This window comes from Lithobates pipiens, unplaced genomic scaffold, assembly GCF_037356315.1.
Source record: "Lithobates pipiens isolate NorthernLeopardFrog02 unplaced genomic scaffold, aLitPip1_a1.2 Scaffold_28, whole genome shotgun sequence".
NCBI lineage: Eukaryota > Metazoa > Chordata > Amphibia > Anura > Ranidae > Lithobates > Lithobates pipiens.
In genome coordinates, this window is record NW_027507789.1 from 182,768,164 (window position 1) to 182,794,649 (window position 26,486).

At 44.5% G+C, this 26,486-nt stretch overlaps 1 protein-coding gene across 1 annotated transcript; it reads left to right on the top strand.

Moving 5' to 3' along the window:
• On the top strand, window positions 1-25,627 carry DCAKD (dephospho-CoA kinase domain containing). The gene is made up of 5 exons (XM_077460075.1): window positions 1-106; window positions 8,999-9,112; window positions 9,622-9,825; window positions 17,114-17,201; window positions 24,649-25,627. Exons 2-5 carry the CDS (start codon window positions 9,001-9,003, stop codon window positions 24,932-24,934), a joined length of 690 nt encoding a protein of 229 aa, XP_077316201.1. The 5' UTR covers window positions 1-106; window positions 8,999-9,000; the 3' UTR covers window positions 24,935-25,627.
• The last annotated feature ends 859 nt before the right edge of the window (window positions 25,628-26,486 follow it).

The window sequence follows — 26,486 nt, forward strand, 5'->3', positions numbered from 1 at the left end:
TAATAGCCAGTAAGGAGAGCCGCTATTGGTTGATTTTCCGCTTTCAACCAATAGGAGCGTTCATTGAGGAGAGGTGACTGAAGAGAGGGCTGGCATAGGGCAGGTGGTAAGTGGTCGGTGATATGGGGTGGATTTAATTAGGAGACCACAGGGGGGGCTTGTTATACATGTAATGCGTACTAGACAACGGTGTACGCCTCCATGTCTGTGGTAGTCATGGTTACCAATATTGTACAGTGTTACAGCAGGAGTGGGATGGTGTTTACTTCTATGGGAAGTTGACATCATGGTATATTGGAATGATAGTCAGCAGATCAGGGCCACCTGCAGCTTGTCATGTCTGTCTTGCACCATCACCAATGGAAATGTGTGCTCACACTGGCCTCTTGCATTTCTCTTTTAGATTATGTGCTTATATATTTTATTAAAGGTGATTTAAAGCCAAAACTGTCGGTTTTTTTTTTTAAACCGCTTGTCTACTGTATATATACGGCGGCAAGGGGGCTCTTTTGCGCTGGATCATGTAGCTAGTACATAATCTGACGCTTCCAGGTCTGGGGCGTGCACACGTTCTGCCGGCGACCCGCTCATGTTGCGATTGGACACAGTGGGAGCCAATCAGCGGGAGCCAAGTGTCAACTGATCGTTCAGGAAACAAGCAGAACGCCCGACTGCTTATGTAAACAAGGCAGACTGCCATTCTGTCAGTAGGGAAGGTAGTGATCCTATGTTTCTGTAAAGCTGGGACATGGATCCCATGCCTTCCTTTAGTACCCCCCCCCCCCCCCAGTTAACACTTTGATTGCCCCGATGTTAACCCCTTCCCTCCCAATGTCTGTACAGTGACAGTGCATATTTTTAGCACTGATCACTATATTAGAGTCACTGACCTCCCAAAAAAGTGTCACTTAGCCCAGGTTCACACTGACAGCGGAAATGAAATCGTGCAATTTCATTCCCGCCTGTCAGTCCTGACTTTGGGGGGGTGGGGGGGTCACGATTTCAGAGACATCTGTGTTGGTTTCTGCACAGATGTCTATTGAAATCCCACCCCGAAGTCACCAAAAATAGTACAGAAACTACTTTTGGGAATCGGTGCGGCGCTGCAAACCCGGCAGCTCACCGATTCGGATGGTGCCATTTCCGGCAATAGCCCCCCATTTTGCAAATCGCTGCTTAGTGTTTGATTTGTCCACCGCAATAGCGCAGTCCCGCATTATAAGTCACTGATTGCCGCCATTACTAGTAAAAATAAATAAATAAATAAAAATTCCATAAAAATATTCCAATATTTGTAGACCCTATAACTTTTGGGCAAACCAATCAATATACGCTTATTGGGATTTTTTTAACCAAAAATATGTAGCAGAATACATATTCATATATATATAAGTTGATGAAGAATTTTTTTTTTTTTTTACATTTTGTTTTTATTGGATATGTTTTATAGCAGAAATTACTTTTTTTTTTTTTTTTCCAGAATTGTTGGTCTTTTTTTGTTTATATAGTCCAAAAAATAAAAACCGCAGAGGTGATCAAATACCACCAAGGGAAAAAAAGGACGTGCATTTTATTTGGGTACGCAGTGCCGTATCGCAAAAAACGGGCCTGTCATGAAGGGGTGGGTAAATCTTCCGGAGCTAAAGTGTTTAAAATGTTGAATAGACTATGGAAGGGTTAAAACCCCAGTCAGGTTTTTATTGCTGTGTACATGTTGAGGAGATTGGCTTCCTGGTCCAAACCCACCTAAGCCATCCAACAGGAAACTGTCATTGTGTGTCATTGTATTTGGCCAATCATAGGCAGCCGAGCCATTACCCGCCTTGCAGCCACACCTTGGCTGCTTATGATTGGCCAAATACAATGACAGTTTCATGATGGATCTCTCAGGTGGGTTTGGACCTGGATCAAAACACGACTGAGCTCCTGAGGATCATTGTCTGAAAGTGATGGGAAATCTCACGTTTCAGAGTTGTCATGGGAACACAAGAGAAATCCTCCAATGAGGACACCAGTTCTTATGACTACAATGTATAAATGAACTCTGTTGACGTTAAAGAGATTTCCTGTCACTTCCTGTTATGTCTCTGAGACAGGAAGTGAAGGAGAATCCCCCCCCCCCCCAATAGGACACACATAGGCCTTGTTTACACTAGAGGTGCTCTCTCAGAAGAGCAACCTGCATTTGGATTGCTTCTCATAGAGCATCTGACAGGCAGTGTGGAGGCGTTGTATCACTTCCATACTGCCTGCTTTAACCCCTTGAACCCCGTGCTAGCACGCTGTAAACGCATGGATTGATTGCAGTTGTGGGGCGCCCCACAGTTCAGTTCCAGGAGGGGGAAAGGGGGGCAGAACCGCCCCCTGAATGCAACTGCAAGAATAGTTTTTGCCATGCTCTGATGCAAAGCATTGTGCCCCCTTTCAGTTGAATGGGTTATGTTCAGGGGACATTACAACTCCCTGAATGCAACCGGTAGAAATCATTTTTGCCACACTGTGATGCATAACATTGAGGCCGCGGCATATGTATGCACCCTTTGCTGCCTTGGAAGCAATTGAGGGAAGGTAAAAATGTGAAACAACCTTGTGGTTTTACCACCCCCCCCCCAATCACTAGTGTAAAAAAAGGCCAAAGAAGAGACAGCAGGACATTCTTTTTTTACCCCTATGATGTCCTCACAGAGTCTCCTGGGGTCTTCTGTCTACCAGCAGGAGAGATGAAGTATGGCAGTCCTGCATCACTTTTGTCATAAGCAGGGTGCTGGTGGGACCACAATCACAATTGTAGGTGGAGATGGTGGGAAGGAGTAAATAGAGCAAGGCAAAACCAGCCATTAGTGGCAATATGCAGGTTTTGCCCATTGATAACCCATCTAGTCAATGTCCATAGTGATGCAGTCATTAAAGTGCTGAGCATGGTGACAACTTGATAGTGAATTCATTGTGAGTCAGTGAGCGTTGTCACAGACTGGAGAAGGGTAGAATGACTAGCAGGATAATAAGCAATGTATATATATTATTTACAGTGCCTTGACAAAGTATTCACACCCCTTGACATTTTCCACATTTTGTCATGTTACAACCAAAAACGTAAATGTATTTGATTGGGATTGGGACAACGTGGCACATAATTGTGAAGTGGAAGGAAAATGATAAATGGTTTTCAATTTTTTTTAGAAAAAAAATATCTGAAAAGTGTAATGTGTATTTGTGTTCAGTCCCCTTTACTCTGATATCCCTTACTAAAATCTAGTGGAACCAATTGCCTTCAGAAGTCACCTAACTAGTTCACTTGTGTGTAATTTTATCTCAGTATAAATACAACTGTTCTCTGAAGCCCTCAGAGGTTTGTTAGAGAACCTTAGGGAACAAACAGCATCATGAAGGCCAAGGAGCACACCAGACAGGTCAGAGATAAAGTTGTGGAGAAGTTTAAAGCGGGGTTAGGTTATAAAAAAAATATCCCAAGCTTTGAACATCTAACGGAGCACTGTTCAACTCATCATCTGAATATAGAAAGAGTATGGGCCAACTGCAAACCTACCAAGACATGGCCGTCCACCTAAACTGACAGGCCAGGCAGGAGAGCATTCATCAGAGAAGCAGCCAGGAGGCCCATGGCAACTCTGGAGGAGCTGCAGAGATCCACAGCTTAGGTGGGAGAATCTGTCCACAGGACAACTATTATTCCGTGTGCACACCACCGGACTTTTCGACGGACTAGGTCCGACAGTCTTCCCGACTGACTTTCGGCAGTGTTCCGGCGGATTTTCTGAATGAACGGACTTGGACACACATAATCACACCAAAGTCCAACGGATTTGAATGTGATGACGTACGACCGAAATAGAATAAGGAAGTTCATAGCCAGTAGCCAATAGCTGCCCTAGCGTCAATTTTTGTCCGTCGGATTAGCATACACACGAAAGTATTTCTCGGTCCGGCAGAGTTCCGGCGGGAAAATGTAAAACATGTTCTATTTCTAAAGTCCGCCGGATTTTTGGCAAGCAAAGGTCCGATGGAGCTCACACACGATTGAATTGTCCGACGGACTCTTTCCGTCTGACCTTTGCTGTCAAAAAGTCCAGTTGTGTGTACGCAGCATTGGAGTGGCAAAAAAAAGCCATTGCTGAAAGAAAGCCATAAGAATTCCTGTTTGCAGGTTGTGAGAAGCCATGTGGGGGACACAGCAAACATGTGGAAGAAGGTGCTCTGATCAGATGAAACCAAAAGTGAACTTTTTGGCCTAAAAGCAAAATGCTAAGTGTGGTGGAAAAATAACACTGCAGATGACCCTGAACACACCACCATGAAACGTGGTTGTGGCAGCATCATGTTGTGGGGATGCTTTTCTTCAGCAGGGACAGGGAAGCTGGTCAGAGTTGATGGAAAGATGGATGGAGCCAAATACAGGGCAATCTTAGAAGAAAACCTGTTATGCCACATACACACGATCAGACATTCCGGCAACAAAATCCATGGATTCTTTCAGACGGATGTTGGCTCAAACTTGTCTTGCATACACACGGTCGCACAAAGTTGGTCGGAAATTGCGAATGTCAAGAACACGTTGACATACAACACGTACGACGAGCCAAAAAAAATGAAGATCAATAGCCAGTGCTGCTCTTCTGCTTGATTCCGAGCATTCGTTGAACTTTGTGTGTCGGAATTGTGTACACAAGATCAGAATTTCCGTCAACGGATTTTGTTGTTGGGAAATTTGAGAACCAGATCTCAAATTTTGTGCAACGGAAATTCCGTTGGAGCCTACACACAGTCGGTATTTCCGACAAAAAGCTCTTAGAATGGGCCAGTCAAAGTCCAGACCTAAATCCTATTGAGAATCTGTGGCAAGACTTGAAGATTGCTGTTCACAGACGCTCAGATTGGATGGATTGCCATTTTGTAAAGAAGAATGAGCAAAAATGTCACTCTGTAGATGTGCAAAGCTGGTAGAGACATACCCAACAAGACTTGCAGCTGTAATTGCAGCGAAAGGTTGTTCTACAAAGTATTGACTCAGGGGGCTGAATACAAATACACGCCACACTTTTTACATATTTATTTTTTTTATAAAAAAATATGAAAACTGTTTATCATTTTCCTTCCACTTTACAATTATGTGCTAATTTGTGTTGGTCTATCACATAAAATCCCAATAAAATACATTTACGTTTTTGGTTGTAACATGACAAAATGTGTAATATTTCAAGGGGTATGAATACTTTTTTAAGCCACTGTAAATGGTACAGAATGATTTCATTTGGTTAGTATCCTTTTGAAATGCTCCACATTCCATTCAGTGCGGCTGGAGGTCTGACCTGGTGGTGCTTCGTCAGGGGGAGGCGGGCTGCCTAAACCAGGAAGAGGCAGTCCGCTCCCAGTGGCATCAGGAATTAAGGGGGGCAAGGCTCATGGGAATTGTGTATGAAAACAGCGAAAAAAAAAAAAGCTAAGAGGGCATGGGGGGTACTGAAGCTGTTCTTTAAACTGTAATTAGGGTTGCCCTGGGACTTAAATAGGGCATCTTCTTCTCACTCCTACAGGTAAGTGCTAGGGGCGCACATTGAAGGTACATATAAGCTGCTGACGGGACTGGCAATGATGTGAACCTCTTACTATGCCATGCATTAACAAAGCTCAAGTTTACTTGAAAACCCCAATTCAATATACTGTTACCCATACAAAACTGGTACAAAACTGGACACACAATGTTGGCCTTGAAATATGCCCATTAGTCTGTGTAACTAATCACATGTATGCCAAATCAATATATATAATAAATAATATGTCCCCGCCAACCAAATAAATTTCTGGTTTCATGGACATGGTATACATAGACCAGTCAAAGGTTTTGGTGGGTTATTATTATTATAATAATTGTTATACAGGATTTATATAACGCCAACAGTTTACGCAGTGCTTTACAATATAAAGGGGGACAGTACAATTACAATAAAGTTCAATACAGAAGGAACTTGAGGGTCCTGCTCATGGAGCTTACAATCTAAAGGGAAGGGGAGTTGTTACAAAAGGTAATAGCTGCAGAGAATGATCTGATGGAGGTGACTCAAGTACAGTTTTCAGGTGGAGGTGGGGTAGGTTTCCCTGAATACATGAGTTTTCAAGTATCGCCTAACTGGGTAGGAGCTGACTGGACATACTGGGGCAGGAGGTTCCAGAGAATGGGAGAGGCTCTGAAGAAGTCCCGGAGGCGTGGGAGGTGGTAAAAAGGGAGCTAGATAGCAGGAGGTCCTGGGAGGAGCGGAGAGTACGATTTGGGCGATATCTGTAGATGAGGTTGGTGATGTTGTGGATGGCCTTGTATGTTGTGGTTAGTATTTTGAATTTTATTCAATGAGGTAGGGGAAGCCAGTGAAGAGATAGGCAGAGAGGAGCAGCAGTCACGGATTAGCTAGTGAAGTGTATTAGTCTAGCAGCAGCGTTCATAATAGACTTAAGGGGTTATAGCCTTGAAAGGGTAGGCCATTAAGGAGAGAGTTGCAGTAGTCAAGGCAGGATATAACCAAGGAGTGAATAAGTTGTTTTGTGATGTCGTTAGTTAGGAAGGGGCAAATTCTGGAAATGTTGCGGAGGTTAAGGTGGCAAGAGGTAACCAGTGGTTGGATGTGGGGGCTGTAGGATAGGTCAGAGTCTATGATTGCACCTAGCACCCTAGCGTGTATGGAGGGACCAATGGTTGTGCCGTTGATCTCAATGGTAAAGTCATGGAGGGGGATTGGGGCGGAGGAGGTATTGCAAGCTCAGTTTTAGAAAGGTTGAGTTTGGGGAAGTACTGTGACATCCATACTGGTATGTCGCTCAGTAGATTTGTGATACGTGGGGAGATTGAGGGGGTGAGTTAAGGAGTGGAGAGATAGATCTGGGTGTCGTCGGCATAGAGGGGTTATGAATAAGCACTGAGACATGTGTGAAGTGCGTTAACGGGTACAGATCTAGTGTCGTTTGTGTGGTCCCTGTTTTATATGGAATAGAGTTTGAGCATCTCTATCTAGTGGTGTGTGGCCGACTCTCCTTATCCTAGCATTGAGGTGGTATTGGAAGCCATGGGAGGTTATTAACTGGCCCAGGAAAAAGGTATAGAGAGAGAATAGGAGGGGCCCGAGGGAGCGTAGGAGATAGTGTTGTACGTGACACAAAGTGCGCTGAGAAGGGAAGAGTCACGGGGGCCAAGGGAGTGAAGTTTATGGAGGAGGGAGTGTGTGCTCAACTGTGTTAAAGGCAGCAGAAATGTCCATGAGTATGAGTATGGAGTACTGGTCGTTGGTGTTAGCATTTAGGATATCATGGGTGAGTTTTAGTAGGGCAGTTTCAGAGGAATATTGTGGGTGGAATCCGGACCGTAGGGGATCGGGAATGTTGTTGTCAGTGACCCATATGATTGTGAACAAGGCACTTAAAAAGCTTTGAGGCAAATGGGACCAGGGAGCTGAGTTTTAACTACTTCAATACCGGGCACTTAAACACCTTCCTGCCCAGACCAATTTTGAGCTTTCAGCACTGTCACACTTTGAATGACAATTGCGCGGTCATGCTACACTGTACCCAAATGAAATTTTTATCATTTTTTTTCCCACAAATAGAGATTTCTTTTGGTGGTATTTGATCACCTCTGCGGTTTTTATTTTTTGCTAAACAAATAAAAAGATACCAAAAATTTTGAAAAAAAATATGTTTTTTTTTTGTTTCAGTTTCAAAACTTTGTAAATAAGTAAATTTTCTCCTTCACTGATGGGCACTGATGGGGATACACTGATGGGCAATGATAAGGCGGGACTGATGGGCACCGATGAGGTGGCACCAATGAAGTGGCACGGATGAGGTGGCATTGATGGACACTGATATGTGGCACTGATAGGCGGCACTGATAGGCAGCACGGATGGGCACTGATAGGCGGCACTGATGGGCGACACGGATGGGCACTGATAGGTGGCACAAATTGCCACTGATAGCTGGCATGGATGGGCATGGATGGGCGGCATGGATGGACATGGATAGGCGGCACAGGTGGGCATGGGTAGGCGGCACAGGTGGGCATGGGTAGGCGGCACAGGTGGGCATGGATGGGCACTGATAGGCGGCACGGATGGGAACTGATAGGCGGCATTGTATTATAATATACTGTACTAATGGATGCCAATCAGTGCCAAACAATAATGCATGCCAATCAGTGATGCCCATTGTGGGCACTGATTGGCATCCATTATGGGCACTGATTGGCATCCATTGTGGCATTGACTGGAATCCCTGGTGGTCTAGGGTGGCATACCTTATCCTGGGCGTCCCTGGTGGTCTGGTGGCGTCCCTGGTGGTCCAGTGTGGGCATCCTCGCGGGGGCTGTGCTGATAATCGATCACCGGCTCTTCCTATTTGCACTGTGATCAGCCGTGATTGGACACGGCTGATCACGTGGTAAAGAGTCTCCGTCGGAGACTCTTTACCGAGATCGTAGTTGCCGGGTGTCAGACTGACACCCCGCAACAACGATCGCCGCGATGCGCGCCCCCGGGGGCGCGCAGCGGCTCATAATCCTGATCACGTCATATGACGTCCGATCAGGATTATGCAACCACTTTGCCACCGTCAATTTGTAATAGGGCGGGCGGAAAGTGGTTAAGTTATTCAAACTGGTGGGGTACAATGAGGATTTTTTAAATATGGGGGTAACCAGTGCAAGTTTGAGTGGGGAGGGAAAGGTGCTGGAGGAGAGGGAGAAGTTGAAGACGTGGGTTAGAGAGTTTAGGATAGAGCAGAAAGGTGGTCACAGTAATTGTGAGGGTCCATGGGACAGGGGGGACGTGGAAAGGAGTTTGACTTCCTACTCAGTGGTATCAGGGTTGAAGGAGGAAAGAATTGAGTGTGGTGTAGGACCTGGATAGTTGGTTGAGGAGGAATTTTGTGATTATGTATAGAACATTGCAATGTACCGCTGAATAAATTTCTGTTTTGTGTTCTGCTTTCTCTTTGCAGCAATGTTCCTTGTGGGCCTGTCAGGGGGGATTGCATCGGGAAAAAGCACTGTTGTATCAATTCTTCGAGAGTTGGGCTGTGCTGTGATTGATGCAGATGTCATTGCCAGACAGGGTATGTATATAATGGTCATCTTGTGACATACACTAAATGAAATGTGCACAGAAAGACTGTGAAAGTTATTCTGCCCAGCTTCCAGGCAGTCGTGAAGGCAAAATATAGCCCTAAAGTCCGACATAGACAGTTCAAATCTTGGCTGGTTCAGATTTAAACCATGTATGGGCAGGCTGAATGTACCCAAGTTGATTGATCGATCAACTTGGGTACAACCAGCCTGTCAAATTTTACATGCAATTAAGTAATCATTGTGTTCTCCTGATGGGGATTGCTTCCTCCGTCTCCCCGCAATGAGAACATAATGGCTCCATGGTAGGGATTCCCCCATCAACACTGAATGGATGGATTGATGGGGTAATCGAGAGATTTTCTTTCCTGCAACCCATGTTTTTTTTTGGGGTGGCCTGTTGTGCTCTTTATATTGCCTGTTTTAGAGGGTCAGTAAGACATTTGGTTGTAATAATTTGTAATAAATTGTTGCCTTATACCTGATGTTTCCCTTCCAGTGGTCCAGCCGGGGACCCCGGCCTACAACCAGATTGTGCACCATTTTGGAGAAGAAGTTTTGCTAAAGAATGGAGAGTTGGACCGTGAGAAGCTGGGAACCCTTGTCTTCTCCAGTCCCGAGAAGAGGACTCTACTCAACTCTATCACCCACCCTTCCATACGCAGAGCAATGCTAAGGCAGACACTTTGGTACTTTGTTCTAGGTGAGCCAAATGTCCCTGATCTGTTTAATACTCATGGGTAATTTCTAGGGTTTTCTACTCCTCCCTTTTAGTTTGTAAAAATCCTAGAATTCCACAGATACTATGACTAATGAGATCCAGGTAAGTGACTGAGCCACAGAACCTGTATAAATTAGATGTGCAAGTATTTAAAGAAGTCTCACTTCTCTATCGTTTGTTGCTTCAGTGCCCTAGGGTACAAAGTATATATAGCATTTTGTCCCATCTTTCTGTGCTGTAAAAGCCAAGATCTCATGGCTGACAGCACCCCCCACCATTTTTTAACCCCATGTATCAAGGAGATAAATATGCAATGGAGCGTGATTAACGGTGATCATCTCTGAAGCAGGCATACCCTGAAGATGAGCTCCATCATTCAGGATAGCAGGGGGAGTGGTCAGCTCCATTTATAATACGTACCATTAGTAAAAGCTAATTCAGGACTGTGTAAACTATCAGCCGGTGCAGTGGATGCTTACTAGTAGCCGGTAAATCTATTGCATAGCCCTGCCGTTGCTGAATGATCACTGATTCACTATTTTGAGTGAACAGTCAGTGCTTTGGGGCTGTGTAATAGATCTGCCAGCTGCTATTAAATACAGCACCAGCATATAGATCAGAAAGCTTGGCTAAGACTGACTGTTCCATTCACAGAAGTAAAAAATCAGTCATCACTGATGGGGCTGTTTAATCTATCTGCCAGTGCAATGGAAGTTTACTAGAAACTGGAAGATAGATCACACAGCCCCAACAGTGCTGACTGATTCATGTGATAATGTGCTAAAATAGCAGATAATTTGAGTGAATTAACCTGACACAATCACTCCCATAACTTAAACTCAAACAATAAAAACGAATAGTGTGTATACTCTGATCATAGGTTCACCAATAAAATAGTGCAAAAAAAAAAAAAATTGTCACAATAATGCATTACTCAAAAAAAAGGTTTCCGGTGTGCCACAAACAAATGTATATATAAAAACCTAGGCTCAAACAACATGTCTTGATATGCTTGCAGGGATAAACTCCATGTATCCAAAGATCATATATAGAAAAGGGAGAAGCCTCATAATGTAAATCAGCCAAACTTTTTTATTAAAAAGATAAAAATTTGAGCATGAACTGTATCACTAGCGGCGGTCTCAGCCTGCCAGCTAGTTCAGATAGCGTTGCAAGTGCTCTCCGAACTGACGCGTTTCCACACAACCGTCGTCTACTGAGAAATGGAGAATTAAGGCCATCCTCTTTTCTTGTGGACGGAGTACTTTTTTTTTCTTTGAGCACTGGTAGACACGGAGTGGAACATTCCATTTACATATTTATTTGTTATATACATTTTTTACATTTTTTATTAAGTGTGGGGACTTGTTTTATGAACTTAAATTTTTCGATGTTATATATACTTATTTTTTTGGGAGTAATGTATTATATATTGTGGCAATTTTTTTTTTTTTTTGCATTATTTTATTGGGGAACCTACGATCAGAGTACACGTATACACAGTATTCATTTTTATTATTTTAGAGTACAGTTATAGTTATAGGAGTGATTGTATCAGATTAATTCCCTCACCTCATCTGCTATTTTAGCACATTATCACATGAGTTCACAAATTTAAAGGAACATTAGTATTTTTAAATTTTTTTTTTTTTTCTTTGCTAGATTTAGTTTGCAGCAGTTCAGTACCAGACCACTACAGACATATATTTATAGTATATAAGCGCTGAATGATTCTTTATTATTGTCACTGTGGGGGAATGATTACTACCAGCCAGCAGGTAAATTACATAGCCTTTGTAGTGCTGACTGATCTATTACTGGTAGTAAACATTGCCGGTGTCCTGTCGAGAAAGGTCCCCCGTTGGATAGTGTCCACCTTGTACTGCGAAGTCGAAGCGCTTGCACAGTACGGAGGACAAAGGAGACGCCGAAAGTCTATGAACATGAACAGCTGTTCATCAGCTGTACACAGCGCCTGTGCAATTAACACTACACTGTGCCACACGCCCCTGTATGCTCCCGATGCTCGTGCAACTCTGCAAGGGGGCAGGTGTCGGGTGGATGCATACAGAAGAGGCCACATGATGGGCAGAGCTCATACGAAGAGGGTGAATTTCTCAAAGGGGCGGATCTTTGCGGGGCGTGTTTACACAACTGAAGTTGGGTTTTGCATTGTTGATGGAGGGTTTGCTGTACCTATTTAACTACCTAACACAAGCAATTTGCCACAGTTTGCCCATCATTGTAAAATACAGCCTCTTCTGTACACATCCGCCCCTTACACGCTTCTCAATAATACACCTGCCCCTTTCAGAAATGCACCCCCATTGTATGAGCTCTGCCCATCATGCGGCCTCTTCTGTATGCATCCGCCCCTACACCCGCCCCTTGCAGAGTTGCATGAGCATCGTGAGCATGCGGAACAATGTAGTGTTATTTGCGCAAGCGCCGTGTGCATCTGATGAACAGCTGTTCATGTTCGGGGACTTTCGGAGTCTCCTATGTCCTCCGTACTGCGCAATCGCTGTGCCTGCGCAGTACAGGGCAGACGCTGACGGGGGGAACTTTCTCGGCAGAACACCCGCACTTACAACAGCAAAGAATCAGTCAGCACTAGTGGGGCTGTAAATGGTCCGTACACACGGGCGGACTGTCTGTCCAACTTAGTCCGCTGAAACACATTTCAGCGGACAGTCCGCTCGTGTGTGGGCTTCAGCGGACAGTCTGGCGGACTAAGTCTTTCGGAATTTCCATAATATTGTCCGTCCAACTTTGGTTTCAGCGGACAGTCCGCTCGTGTGTAGGCAAGTTGGACGGACTAAGTATGGCGCATGCTCAGAAAGGATTTACACGGCGAAAGGTTGCATTGCTGTGTATTGGACGTCCTATTTCTAGTCCCGTCGTACGTGCTGTACACGTCATCGCGCAAGCTTTCAACGGACTGTCAGTTCATCGTGTGTGATCAAGTCCGTTCATTCAAAAGTAGGACGGACTGTCTGTCGGATTGTCTGACGGACTTAGTTGGCCAGACAGTCCGCCCGTGTGTACGCGGCTTTAGAGAGGAGGTGGCTCCTAGTTCTGTGCTATAGCTCCTCCAATAGGACTGCCCATTAATTGGGCTTTAGCCTAGGGAAGAGCTATAGTACAAACAGAAATAAAAGAATGCTTTTATTGCACAACTATTTTACAGATTAGACAAGTAAATTTTGACTTACAAAGCCATATCCAAACTAAAAATACTATGTTTTACAGTTTTGTTTGGTCTCCCATGCTGAGCCTTTAAAAGTCTGGTTATCTAGGCAGGATCTGGTTTTGCTAGCCCCGCATTTTTTTGTTTTACAGATTAGAATAAGGTTTGTTGTATGTATACAATGACAATAAAGTATATCTATATCTATCTTAGAACAGGACAGAGTGCTACATTCACTTGGGCCCTCGGGGATCCAAGAAGGATTTTTAGGTTTTGGCGATAATTCTTCTTTCAGGTATGACCTGAAAAATATTGTCATTCCTCTGTTTTGTAATGTTTCAGAAAAAAAAGCAAATCTTCTGTCTGAAAATAAGACCATCCACTGGCATGAAATTGGCCATACACTTTGCAATCTGTAACATGCATGGCCAATTTAAAAGGAACCTGTATGTTTGCCCATTCAGGGCACAGTGACAGGTTCTCTTGCCACTCTTCATTAAAATAATATCTGGTGATCCTGCCACAAAGGTCCTTGTCCAGACACTTGCTCTCATAGGGAAAAAAAATCAATCTTCCCCCATCTCCTGATTGTGCTCCAGCATTGTCACCATGTCACATGGGTTTCCAATAGAGACAAGTGGCTGTTTCAACATACATTATGCAGGTGTAGTCCACTGTTGTCACCCTCAGGTAAGCTGCCCTAAAAAAACGCACAGTCATCACTTAAGTGCATGTAGACAGGACATTGCTGCAAAGAGGCTGCAGGGGATCAGCAGCGCTGAGATAAAACAAGGGATGAAGCAGAAGGTGAATACAAGTATTTTATTAAAAAATTGCCAGTGTTGATAGTACACAAAGTTTTAGCAAGCCAAAGTCACACTTTTAGGGTTTACATCTCCTTTAATTTTAGTTAGTTCAGATAACACCCCTGATGGTGTCTTTGTCAAACTTGCCTTTATTTGTTTCACAAGACATTTCACTACATGTATAAATAGCTTTTTTGGTGCAGAGGGTGACAAATATCACTCTACCTTTAGGGATTAGGTGTCAATTCGTTCTACGTTCTCTTCTGGATTTGATAGCATCAGTTTCTGAACAAAGCAAAGCGCAATATTTCTCTTGTTCCCTGCAGATCCCGAGGCCTACTATAGGAACGGTATTTCAGTCTGAGCTGATAAGAGAGCCTCCATTATGAGACGCCGTGGTTTGCAAAGTGACTGTAAAGGGGGATATAGGGGAGATTACAGACGTGGAAAGCTTTTTGAATGTAGATATGTCTGAACGATGAGGATATCATTGTTCTGTCCTGGGCCCTGTATAAAAGGAGAAGGAACCACCAGGGGCCCCTTGGTTGTTCTGGTGGCATTTTTATACTTCCTATAAAGAAAGTCACTCTGTCAGCAGAGACAGCTTCATCAGATTTTTTAGAACTAGTGTGGATGAAAAAATCTCTATGTCTATATTCACTACTATTGCCTGCAAACTACCATCATTCCTAGCACACCAGCTGAAATTTCAATTCAGGCTGACTTATGCCACGTACACACGATCAGACTATTCAGCAGACTTAGGCCGCGTACACACGGGCGGATTGTCTGTCCAACTTAGTCCGCTGAACCGTGTTTCAGCGGACAATCCGCTCGTGTGTGGGCTTCAGCTGACTTTTTCAGCGGACAATCTGACGAACAAAGTCTTACGGAATTTCCGTAAGACAGTCCGTTCAAACTTGGTTTTGTCCGTCCAAACTTGGTTTCAGCGGACAGTCCGCTCGTGTGTAGGCAAGTTGGACGGACTAAGTATGGTGCATGCTCGGAAAGGGTTTACACGGCCGAAGGTTGCATTGCAGTGTATAGGACGTCGTTTTTCTAGTCCCGTCGTACGTGCTGTACACGTCATCACGCACGTTTTCAGCGGACTGTCTGCTCATCGTGTGTGGTCAAGTCGGTTCATGCTAATTTTGAACGGACTGTCTGTCGGATTGTCTGGCGAACTTAGTTGGGCAGACAATCCGCCCGTGTGTACGCGGCCTTAGTCTGGCGGACAAACCGACGTAAAGTCCGCCGGACTGTCCGAACAAGCGGACCTGCCCACACACGTGACTTTTCCGGTGGACTATGTCCAGAATGGAAGGCAGCTCGCGTCCGACTGGCGTCATGCATGTAGAGTCTGCAGACTCTACATGCATGACGCCAGTCGGACGAGCTGCCTTCCATTCAGGACTATCCTGTCTTTGATAGAGCATTTCTGGGCGGTGTATCTCTAGAGCTTCAGTCCACTGGGACTTTTTCTCTGGTCCGCATAACCTTTTTTGTCGCTGCTATACCTGCACGAAATTTATACCATCTTCCCCCATACAGACAAGTTTTAGGACGTGCCTTGAACACTGGCGGAGCCACTCCCACATGTGAGGTCATCTGTAATCATTTGTTTTTATTAAACAATATTGTTGGGATATTATCACCCTCACCACTAGTATTATTCCATGTAAATGCTGTATTCATACCCCTGAAGAAGGACATGCTTTGTTAAGCTCTGAAACGCGTGGGGTGACTTTTTCTACATGGATTATATGGCATAACCAAGTGGTGTATAATATTATCAATATTGCTTGTATATTTACATCCTTAGATATATATTTTAGATGTATACTATATTTTTTTGCTTGTTTTATAAAATAAAATATTTTTTGTACTGTGCTCTAAGTAAAGTTGTACGTGCCTTTAAAATCTACCCCTAGGGGATTTCTCCTTTAGTAACTATTTTCTTCGGATGTGGCACAACAAATTTATGCAGCCCTGCCATACCTTCTCTCTGTGACAGACACAATTATAGGAGAGCCGATCGGCAGCTCTGTTGACTGGGGGGTCTGCACTGGTGGTATATCAAAACCCTCCCCGTGTGGATGCCCACCCTGAACCACCAGGGAAGCCCCCAGCATGTGGATGGCCAGGTATGTACCTCATGGCCATCCACATATAAATAAATATGCCCAATACATGCAAATCAGTGCACACAAATGGGCACTGACTGGCAACATTATGGATCAGTACAGACAAGTGATGCCCATCAGTGCCACCTCCCAGCGCCCATCCATGCCCAACAGTTCCCACCTATCAGTGACCATCAGTGCCCACCCATGCCACCTATCAGTGCCACCCATAAGTGCCCACCAGTGCCGCATACCAGTGCCACCTCATCAGTGCCAACTTATGAGTGACCATCAGTGCAGCCATATCAGTGGCTGTCATTGAAGAAGAAAACTTACTTACCGTATTTAAAAAATAAATTGAACAGGAACAAAGAAAAACTTTTTATTTTCTAAATTTCCAGTCTTTTTTTATTTGTTACGCAAAAAATAAAAACCACAGTGGTGATCAAATACCACCAAAAGAAACCTCTATGTGTGGGAACAAAATGATAAAAAATGTGTTCGGGTACAGTGTAGCATGACCGCGCAATTGTCATTCAAATTGCGATAGTGCTGAAAGCTGAAAATTGGCCTGGGCAGGAAGGTGTATAAGTGCCTGGTATTGAAGTGGTTAAATGATAAGTTAGCTTGCTTCTGCCACCTATTCTTCACATATACTTGGTTGTATCTCCAGTGCTATACTTAGCCCTTGTACACACGGTCAGAGATTCCATCGGAATGTGTCCGATCGGAGCGTTTTGTCAGATATTCCGACTGTGTGTGGTCTGCATCGGACTGTTTCCGTCGGAATATTCGTCGGACCAACTTTTCCAACTTGCCGGAAATATTTTCCGACAAAATGCTCCGATCGGACATACTCTGATCATGTGTAGAGAATTCCGATCGGACAAAGTGCCACGCATGCTCAGATCAAATTCCTACACCAAAGCTATTGGCTACTAGCCTGAACGTAGTCCCGTCGTAACGAAATAACGCCATCACGTCGGATTTTCCGACAACTTTGTCCGACCGTGTGTATGCAACAGTTTCGGACAAAATCCGATGGATTTGGTTGTCGGAATCTCCGACCGTGTGTACAAGGGCTTAAAGTCCCGATGCTGAACTCGGGTATCATTTTATGATTATTAATCATTTTTCTCCCTACATTGCAGGATATCGTTATGTGATCCTTGACATCCCGTTGTTATTTGAAACAAGGACCCTGATGCGTTATATGAAGCTCACTGTACTTGTTTACTGGTAAGTGATCACAGCGGGGAGTGGGGGTGGGATTAGAAAAGGAAAACTCCACTTTTGCTGAATTGATGTTCTAAAATATAAAAATGCTACAAAAGCAACTTACTACTATAGCAATCATCACTGTATTCATTTACAAATCGTTTGGCAATTAAAGCAGTTCCTAGACATATGCACTCACCGGCCACTATATTAGGTACACTTTGCTAGTACTGGGTTGGATGCCTTAAAATGCTTGTTACCCTAAAAAAAAAAAAAAAAAATAGATCCTCCCGGCAGTCCTGTGACTGTTTGGCTCTCTCCTCCTCTCCTCCCGACTGTCGTCAGCAGGGGTTCTACAGTGGGAGGGGTTCTCTGCCCCTCCCACTGTAGCTGTCAGACTGGGAGACTAGAGAGACAAGGAGTTATGTGAGCACCGGGAGATGCTCTTATATAAGGTAGAAATTGGCATAGTTTTTATTTAGCTCAGCAGTGTAACACATATAGTAATTTAACAGATGAGTTGGGATGAATATATTGCCTGTGGCTTAACAACCACTCTAATTCTTGGTGGCATAGATTCAACAAGGTGTTGGAAACATTCCTCAGAGATTTTGGTCCATAGTGACATGATAGCATCACACAGATGCTGCACATACACGATGTGGTAGAATCTCCCATTCTGCCGCATCCCAAAGTTGCTCTATTGGATGAGATCTGATGAGTGTGGAGGCCATTGGAGTACAGTGACCTCCTTGTCATGTTCAGGAAACCAGTGGTGAGATGATTGGAGCTTTGTGACATGGTGCATTATCCTGCTGGAAGGGGCCATCAGAAGATGGGTACACTGTAGTCATAAAGGGATGGACATGGTCAGAAACAATACTAAGGTAGGCCGTGGGGTTTAAACGATGCTCAATTGGTACTAAGGGGCCCAAAGTGTGTCAAGAAAATATCCCCCACATCAATACACCACCACCACCAGCCTGAACCATTGATACAAGGCAGGATGGATCCATGCTTTCATGTTGTTTACACCAAATTCTGACCCTACCAGCTGAATGTTGCAGCTGAAATCGAGACTCATCAGACCAGGCAATGTTTTTCCAATCTTCTACTGTCCGATTTTGGTGATCCTGTGCGAATTGTAGCCTCTGTTTCCTATTCTTAGCTGACAGGAGTGGCACCTGGTGTGGTCTTCTGCTGCTGCAGCCCATCTGCTTCAAGGTTGGATGTGTTGTGCGTTCAGAGATGGTATTCTGCATACCTTGGTTGTAACCAGTGGCTATTTGAATTACTGTTGCCTTTCTATCATCTAGAACCAGTCTGCCCATTCTCCTCTGACCTCTGACATCATCAAGGCATTTTCCTCCACACAACTATTGGTCACTTTATATTTTCTCTTTTTCAGACCTTTCTTTGTAAATTCTAGAGATGGTTGTGCGTGGTAATCTCCGTATTATTATACAGAATTTATATAGCGCCACCAGTTTGCGCAGCGCTTAACAAAACGAAGGCAGACATTACAGTTACATTACAATTTGGTACAAGAGGGATCAGAGGGCCCTGCTCACTAGAGCTTACAATCTAAAAAGGAAGGGTCAAATGATACAAAAGGTAATAGCTGTGGGGGATGAGCTGATGGAAGAAGTAAAACAGTGTATTAGTTAGAAGCAGGATAGGCTTCTTTAAAGAGAAGGGTTTTCAGGGATCGTCTAAAGATGGATAGATTAGGGGACAGTTGGACAGATTTGGGTAGGGATTTCCAAAGGATGGGAGAACCTCTGGATAAATCCTGGAGTAGATCAACGGTCTTTGAAATACTCAGACCAGCCCATCTGGCACCTACAACCATGCCATGCCATGCCAAAGTTCGATTGGGCCAGCTTGGAACCATGTAAGCATTTATATTTCATTCCTGACGGATTCCTAGAGAAGCTGCAAATGACTGTAGTAGTTGCTGTCTACTAAATTTATACCAGCAATCTTCCAGGTCCAGTCCTGAGCGACCGCGCTTCTGCACAGTAACCACAGGTAGTTGGCCGCTTGGCACTGCCACCATTCACTCAACGCCTTGTATTTTTTTCCAGCAGTACAAGGCATTCTCTGATTGTCCAAACAGACAATTGTAATGACGTCAAGAGCCGTTGATCGTTTTCACGTGGTATATTTTACTAATGGTAACCCCTTTTTACACATTTTGTATTATTTGCTCAGATTGAAATGTAGGTTACTAAGTAGATTTAATTAGCTGACCTATACTTCAGTGTTCAAAACGTACCGGTTGTAAAGAATTTGGGAATATTTGTGCCACTTGTCACATGGCTAATTCCGAGGCAACCATCGCTTGGCCTCATGTTCAAGTAGGAATGCTTGACTGGCCTTCTGTGCCTCCCAAGCATCCCAGGATCACACAATCTGTGCCTCAGCATTGATCAGCATTGGCCAGTGAAAGGAAGCCCAGAATCCTAATTCCTTCTCAACAAGTAAGGTGTTTCCGATGTTCAGCTATCCTGATCTTATGCCCCGTACACACCAGTGGATTTTCCATTGGAAAAAACTTGGATGTTTTTTTTGACGGAATTCCGCTCAAGGTTGCCTTGCATACACACAGTCACGCAAAACTTATCGGAACTTTCGACCATCAAGAACGCAGTGACGTACAACACTACGATGAGAAAATGAAGTTCAATGCTTCCGAACATGCGTCTAATTGTTTCTGAGCACGTGTAGGAATTTTGCGCGTCAGAATTTGTACAGACAATCTGAATTCCCGATCGGAACTTTTTCCAACCGAAAAATAGAGAACCCGCTCTTAGTCTTTTGCTGGCTGGAATTCTGCCAGCAAAAGTCCGATGGAGCATACACACAGTCCGAATTTCTGACCAAAAGCGCACATCCGACTTTTGCTGGCGGAATTTCTGATCGTGTGTACGGGGCTTTAGTCATTGCGGCTAGACTGCTGAAATGAATCAGAGCTAATGTTTAACTATAGTCCTGCTTTTATAACATAATTGGCAGTGTAGTCAGAGCAGAAGTTTGTACTTGCCTCTTGCTGGATACATCAATCACAGACAGAAAACAAGGTCTGGTGCAGATCACTGGTTAGAATTGGATACATTAATTACCTTAATTGATTCTCTGCCGTGAGGAATGGCAAGCTTTCCATTACACAAGATTTTATCTGTTGAGTTTACCTCCAACGTTTCAATATTCTACTTCGCCTGATGATTGCTAGGGTCATTCTGTAGTTTCCTTTAGAAAACTATTTATAAAGTAAGAGTATAGGATTTGTGAGAGATCAAAACAATCCTGTCATTGAATTTCTGGCCATGTAATTATCTGATTTAGAAAATGCTGTCAGAATAAGTATAAGGTTATGTAAAGGGAATTGTCTACATAGGGTACAGATGGTGGGTTAAAGCTAAGATTTAAAGGGCCTTTCAACACAAAGTGCAAATGTAACTTGTATAGAAGGCCTACTAATCGTTAATTAAATACAGTAAAACCTTGGTTTGAGAGCGTTTTGCAAGACAAGCTACATTTTTTAATACATTCTGACTTGATATACAAGCGATGTCTTAATATACAAGTAGCGTCATGTCACAACTGAGTATAAAAGAGAAGAGAGGCGCCTCTAAGTGTAGTAATATGGTTACATTTAATGAAGGTACAATGTTTAGCAACATATTGCTACACTTAGAGGCGCCTCTCTTCTCTACGCTAGCTCCTGCTGGATTTTGCTTCTAATCCCTTTGTGGAGGCCGCCAGCGACACTACTTGCTATGGAGAGATCGGATGAAAATGGACAGCATGTCCGTTTTCATCAGATCTCCCTGGATCCGATCAGCCAGGGACGGATGTGAACATAGGGCCATCCGTCTGATTTTAGCGGATCGGACCCGGGTCAGATGTCAGGGGACATGTCACTCTTGACATGTGTCGCTCCATAGACTAACATGGAACGCCTGTTCAGGTCTGCCGACAAAACTGACAGGCGAACCTGAACGGTACGACAGTGTGGAAGGGCCTTAAAGTGGTTGTAAACCCTTACAAACCACTTTGACCTACAGGTAAGCCTAGATTAAGGCTTACCTGTAGGTCCAAGCAATATCTCCTAAACCTATATGGTTTAGGAGATATTTGCCCGAAAACGGGCACCGCTGTCTACGGCGCATGCGCCGTAGACAGCGGCGCGCAGGCGCACTGAGCGCGGCATTCTCAGCGACGGAGCTGCCGCACGTGTCGGCTCCCGTGCGCATGCGCGGGAGTGACGTCATCGCGGCTTCGCCGAATGACAGCGGCGGAGCTGCGAGACCCCACCAACAAGATGGATGCGGCGGACTACAGGGGACAGCGGCGACTTCGCTGGCTCCTGTGTCAGGTAAGTGACACATAATGGGCTACTATGCGATGCATAGTAGTCCATTATGCTTTGCCTTTGCAGGGAATGAAAGAGGAAGTAAACTCATCAGGGTTTACTTCCTCTTTAAAGTGATTGTAAACGTTTGTTTGTGTTTTTAATAGGAAAAAGAAAACATATACCTACTCGGTGTAATGATTTTGCACAGGGCAGCCCAGATCCTCATCTTCTCGGGTCCCTCGCTGCAGCTCCTGGCCCCTCCCTCCTGTTGAGTGCCCCCACAGCAAGCAGCTTGCTATACGGGCACCCAAGCCAAGCTGCAGCTCCATGTAACCATTCAGACGCGGAGCTGTGGTTCAGCCCCTCCCCCTCTCTCTCCTGACTGGCTAACTGAGTTTGACAGCACCTGAAGCCAATAGAGCCATTGCTGTGTCTCAGCCAATCAAGAGGGAGAGTGAGGGAAGGCCAAGGTACTTGTGGACATCGCTGGATAGAGATGGGGCTCATGTAAGTATTAGGGGGGCTGCTGCACACAGAGTGCTTTTTATCTCAATGCATAGAATGCAATGCATTAAGATAAAATAAAACCTTCTGCCTTTACAACCGCTAAGCATCCATTCTCCAGGGAGAATATGTTAAATGTTTGTTGTCATTCCTCATAACCGAGGTCCTCCAGCCCCCTTATTGGCTTTGTTGTCCTTCTCTGGCCTCTCTCCAGTTTCAGCACATCCTTCCTGAGGACCGGTAACCAGAACTGAACGACATACTCAAAATGTGGTTGAACCAATGTTCTGTACAGTTGTAGAATTATACTTTTATTTCTTGATTAAATACTCCTATGAATGCATGCTAATAGTCCGCTAGCTTTGCTTACTGCAGCTTGGCATTGCATGCTATTGCTGAGCCTGTCATCTACTAGGACCCCCAGATCATTTTTCCATCCAAGACTCCTCCAGAGGTTCTCCCCATAACAAGAACATGGCATTCATATTTTTAGCCCCCAAATGCATTTCTTTACATTCCTCAACATTAAACCTCATTTGCCATGTAGTTGCCCACCAGGTCTTCCTGTAAAGCTGCTTTATCCTATTGTAGAGTTATGGCCCCGCTTAGCTTTGTATAATTCTCTGTGCAGTAGAACTCTGAAACTCATTGGAAACTGCTGGCTATATACCAGCAACACCATGCAGCTCAGCCCCCCCTCATGCTATGTGTGCCTTGTGATTGTAAAGCGTGACTAGGGAATGATTTCTTTGTGCCCTGATGCTGTGAAAGATGTAAACAGCACAAGGGGGACTGAGCAGCACCATAAGTTGCATGATATTGCTGGTAAATGCCTGGCAGTTTCCAATGCTGGTTGCTGGACGGCCAGAGGCCATGTGTTATATGACTGCGTTATGTTCAGAGTCATTAAAAGGTGAGCGCCCACTTGATGATTAAAGTGCCAATGTCTACCCAACAGTTGTGACATTCGGGTGGGCTTACACTTCGGATCTAGTGCTTACGTGCTCCAGCCCGGCCTCTGCGTCTTCATCATAACAGTTGAACGGTCACAATAGATATAAAGGGGAAGTAAGAGCATTGATTTGTCAGGATAAAGCAGCTCATTAAGAGTCTGTGGACAGAGAAGTCTGAAGAATCAGAACCAATTAATACTAACAAATTCCACTTCAGCCGAGAAGAATTTCAAGTAGTCTGGCTCATTAGGGTGTTTTTCTTTTCTCACTAATGGATCAAATATTGTGATGGATAGAAGTCACACTGGGGCTGATCTGGGGTGTAACCTAAGACAGAGCAGAGGAAGCATCCCAGACAGGACCCACGGGGACCCATGCTAAGGCGGGACTGTGACATTGCGCTGGACAAATGGGACACCTAACTGACATTTCTGATGCTTTTTTTGGGAACCAGCGACATTATTACAGTGATCAGTGCTAAAAATACGCGCTGGCATTGAATAAATTACACTGGAAGGAAGGGGTTAACATCAGGGACGATCAAAGGGCTAAATGTGTTCCCTGTTTGTGCTTTCTTACTGTAGGGAAGATGGGCTCACTGCAAGGACACAGTGATCCGTGTTCCTAATTAGCAAAGATCACAGTGTCCATGCCTGACAGCATGGCGGTCTGCCTTGTTTACATTGGCAGACCACCATTCTATCTCTGTGGGGAGCGTTCGCGGGTGGACACGATATCCGCCGGGTCCGCTGATTGGCTCCCCCTGTTTGGCTCAAACGAATGCTACCAGGGGCGGACTGACAACTCATGGGGCCCCCGGGCAATAGGAGATTATGGGGCCCCCAGGCAATCAGACAGGTAGGTACTGGAGAGGTGGGGTAACTATAATCTAAGGATTTTTAGACCAAAAGGATGTCGGTAAGGGACATTTCAGAGAGAGATGTAAAAAAAAACACAGATTTTTACATACTGTCCCTGGTTTTACTGAGGCTGACAACCCTGATGGGGCCTCCTAGTGGCACGGGGCCCTCGGGCAGTGCCCGAGTGGCCCAATGGTCAGTCCGCCCCTGAATGCTACCTCTGTGTGGCCGATAGTGAAGCTGTAATTCACCATTGTATTCTATACTAAACACAATACGTGGGGTCCTTTTCAACTAAAGACAAAGTGCCACTGAGATGCATTTACTGGAACCAATCCCCTGTAGTTTTCCTCTGTAGCAGGTGAAAGACGGTGGGAGGGAGAGGAAAGCAGGCATGCTGGGGAGACATAGGCACAGGGGGCAGCAGAGTTAAGAGGATTCTGAACAGGGAGTGTGATCCGTTCGGTGGAGGCACAAATACAGCAACCAGTCCCCTTGTGTGGCTGAAAGCTGGCAGGGGGGAGAGGATGGGAAGCCAGCTTTCAGCTATTTAGCTTTTCAGGTTATTACAGCTACTTCAGTAATTGAGTTGCTGCCTAAATGATTACCCTCCCCGTTCAGGGCCAGCTATAATCCCTTTTCGGTGGACTTGCCTGAAGGGGCTGAGGTTTAATCTCAGATTTGGCCATGTACAGCCAGGACCATAGCTTCAAGGCGCATCATAGGGATACAGAGAACCATTATTCCGTTTTTTGACACAAGCTTTATTGTTCCTGTTTTGTGTTTGGCAGTGACCCCCAGACGCAAGTGGAGCGGCTGATTCGGAGGAGTGGCCTGTCAAAGGAAGAGGTCCAGAACCGTCTAGCGGCACAGCTACCAATTGACAGCAAACTTCCACTTGCTGACCGCGTTATCGACAACTGCGGAGACAGAGACAGCACGAGACGACAAGTTCTACAGCTCCACGCTAAACTGGAGTCATCCTTAGGCTATCTACCCACTCGAATTGCCGCAGTGGCCATGGCTGCTGGGCTTGTGGCTTTAATGTGGCACCTCGTCCGGCGATTATGGCAGTAATGAGCCAAGACAAGGGCAGCATGACCTAATGACTGTGACAATTTTTTTTTTTCTTGTACATGCCTTTAAAAGGATTTTAACTGCTTTTAACAGTGTATTCTCAGATAACCTAAAATGTGGTGGAAGGCAAGAAGGATTACCAAATTCATGTGTTCAGCTCAGGTAGACTTAATCTTCAATCCATCTGTGCTTTATAGCTCCCTCTACTGGATGGCTGTTAAAAAAAAAAAAAAAATCAGCCCCTAAAGCTGGCCATAGAAGGGAATTTTTTTTTTGTTTTTGTTCAGCCTGCCAGGTTTCTCCATCCCAACAGATGAAGTGGATGGAGGAATCCACCCACCAGGATAACCCAGGACCCGTTGCTGTCAGAATACACCCGATCAGAGGCTGCAGCCACTGATCGAGAGAAGCTTTAGTCTCCATTACTTATCAAAGCAAAAAAAAAGCTTTACATTTTATAGGATTCCGAAAAAAAGGTAAACGCTGGTATTTGTCAGTCTTCCACGGATCAATACGTAGCTTATTTTTTAAACTAACAGCTCGGCAAATAATTTTTATGGATTTTTTAAAAATATAGCGAGATTGCTAATGTGTTTTATTATCTGCAATTTTGATTTTAAAAGAGAAATTTTGGAAAGTGGAGTATATTTAATCTCTGGTTCAAGGAATAAAACAATAAAATAATTAGGTGAACTAGCGCTTCATTCTAATCTATGTTCTTGAAGCAGACCTACCATCTAGAAAATAACTCCACCTGTAGACACTTTGATCTACAATATAGTTGAAAGTCTATCTATACCCAAACTTTTAGTTTTGTATAGAGTCTGGAATGGGGTAAAGCCCAACAGAACTCTATAATCTTGTGAGTTCTCTTTGCAGCTGGTGAGTTCAGTGTCTTCCTAGGAATCTGTGAAGGCCAGTCAAGTTCCTCACTCATCCACACTATATTGCTAAAAGTATTGGGCCACCCCTCAAAATCATTTGGTGGAGGGGGGGATTATGCTGTTTTTTTTTTTTTTTCAGCGGTTGTGCTTAGTCCCTTAGTTCCAGTGAAGAGAACTCTTAAGGCGTCAGCATATCAAGACATTTTGCACTATTTCATGCTTCCAACTTTGTAAGAACAGTCATGTTCCAACATGACTGCGCACCAGTGCACAAAGCAAGCTCTATGAAGACATTAAAGACATGGATGAGCGAGTTTGGGTTGGATGAACTTAACTGGTCTACACAGAGTCCTGACCTCAACCTGATAGAACACCTTTGGGATGAATTAGAGTAGAGACTGCGAACCAGGCCTTCTCGTTCAACATCAATGCCTAACTTCACAAATGAGCTTCTGGAAGAATGGTCAAACATTCCCATAGACACACTCCTAAACCTTGTGGACGGCCTTCCCAGAAGAGTTGAAGCGGTTATAGCTGCAAAGGGTGGGCCAACTCAATATTGAACCCTACAGACTAAGCCCCTGTACACACGGTCGGAGATTTCGACAACCAAATCCGTCAGGTCTTGTCCGAAACTGTTGCATACACACGGTCGGACTAAGTTGTCG

Excerpts from the sequence above, each read along its gene's own strand:
- DCAKD (XM_077460075.1), top strand. The coding sequence starts at position 9,001 with ATGTTCCTTGTGGGCCTGTCAGGGGGGATTGCATCGGGAAAAAGCACT. Across the intron at positions 9,113-9,621 it reads AGATGTCATTGCCAGACAGG|TGGTCCAGCCGGGGACCCCG; the intron begins GTATGTATATAA and ends TTTCCCTTCCAG. Across the intron at positions 17,202-24,648 it reads CTCACTGTACTTGTTTACTG|TGACCCCCAGACGCAAGTGG; the intron begins GTAAGTGATCAC and ends TGTGTTTGGCAG.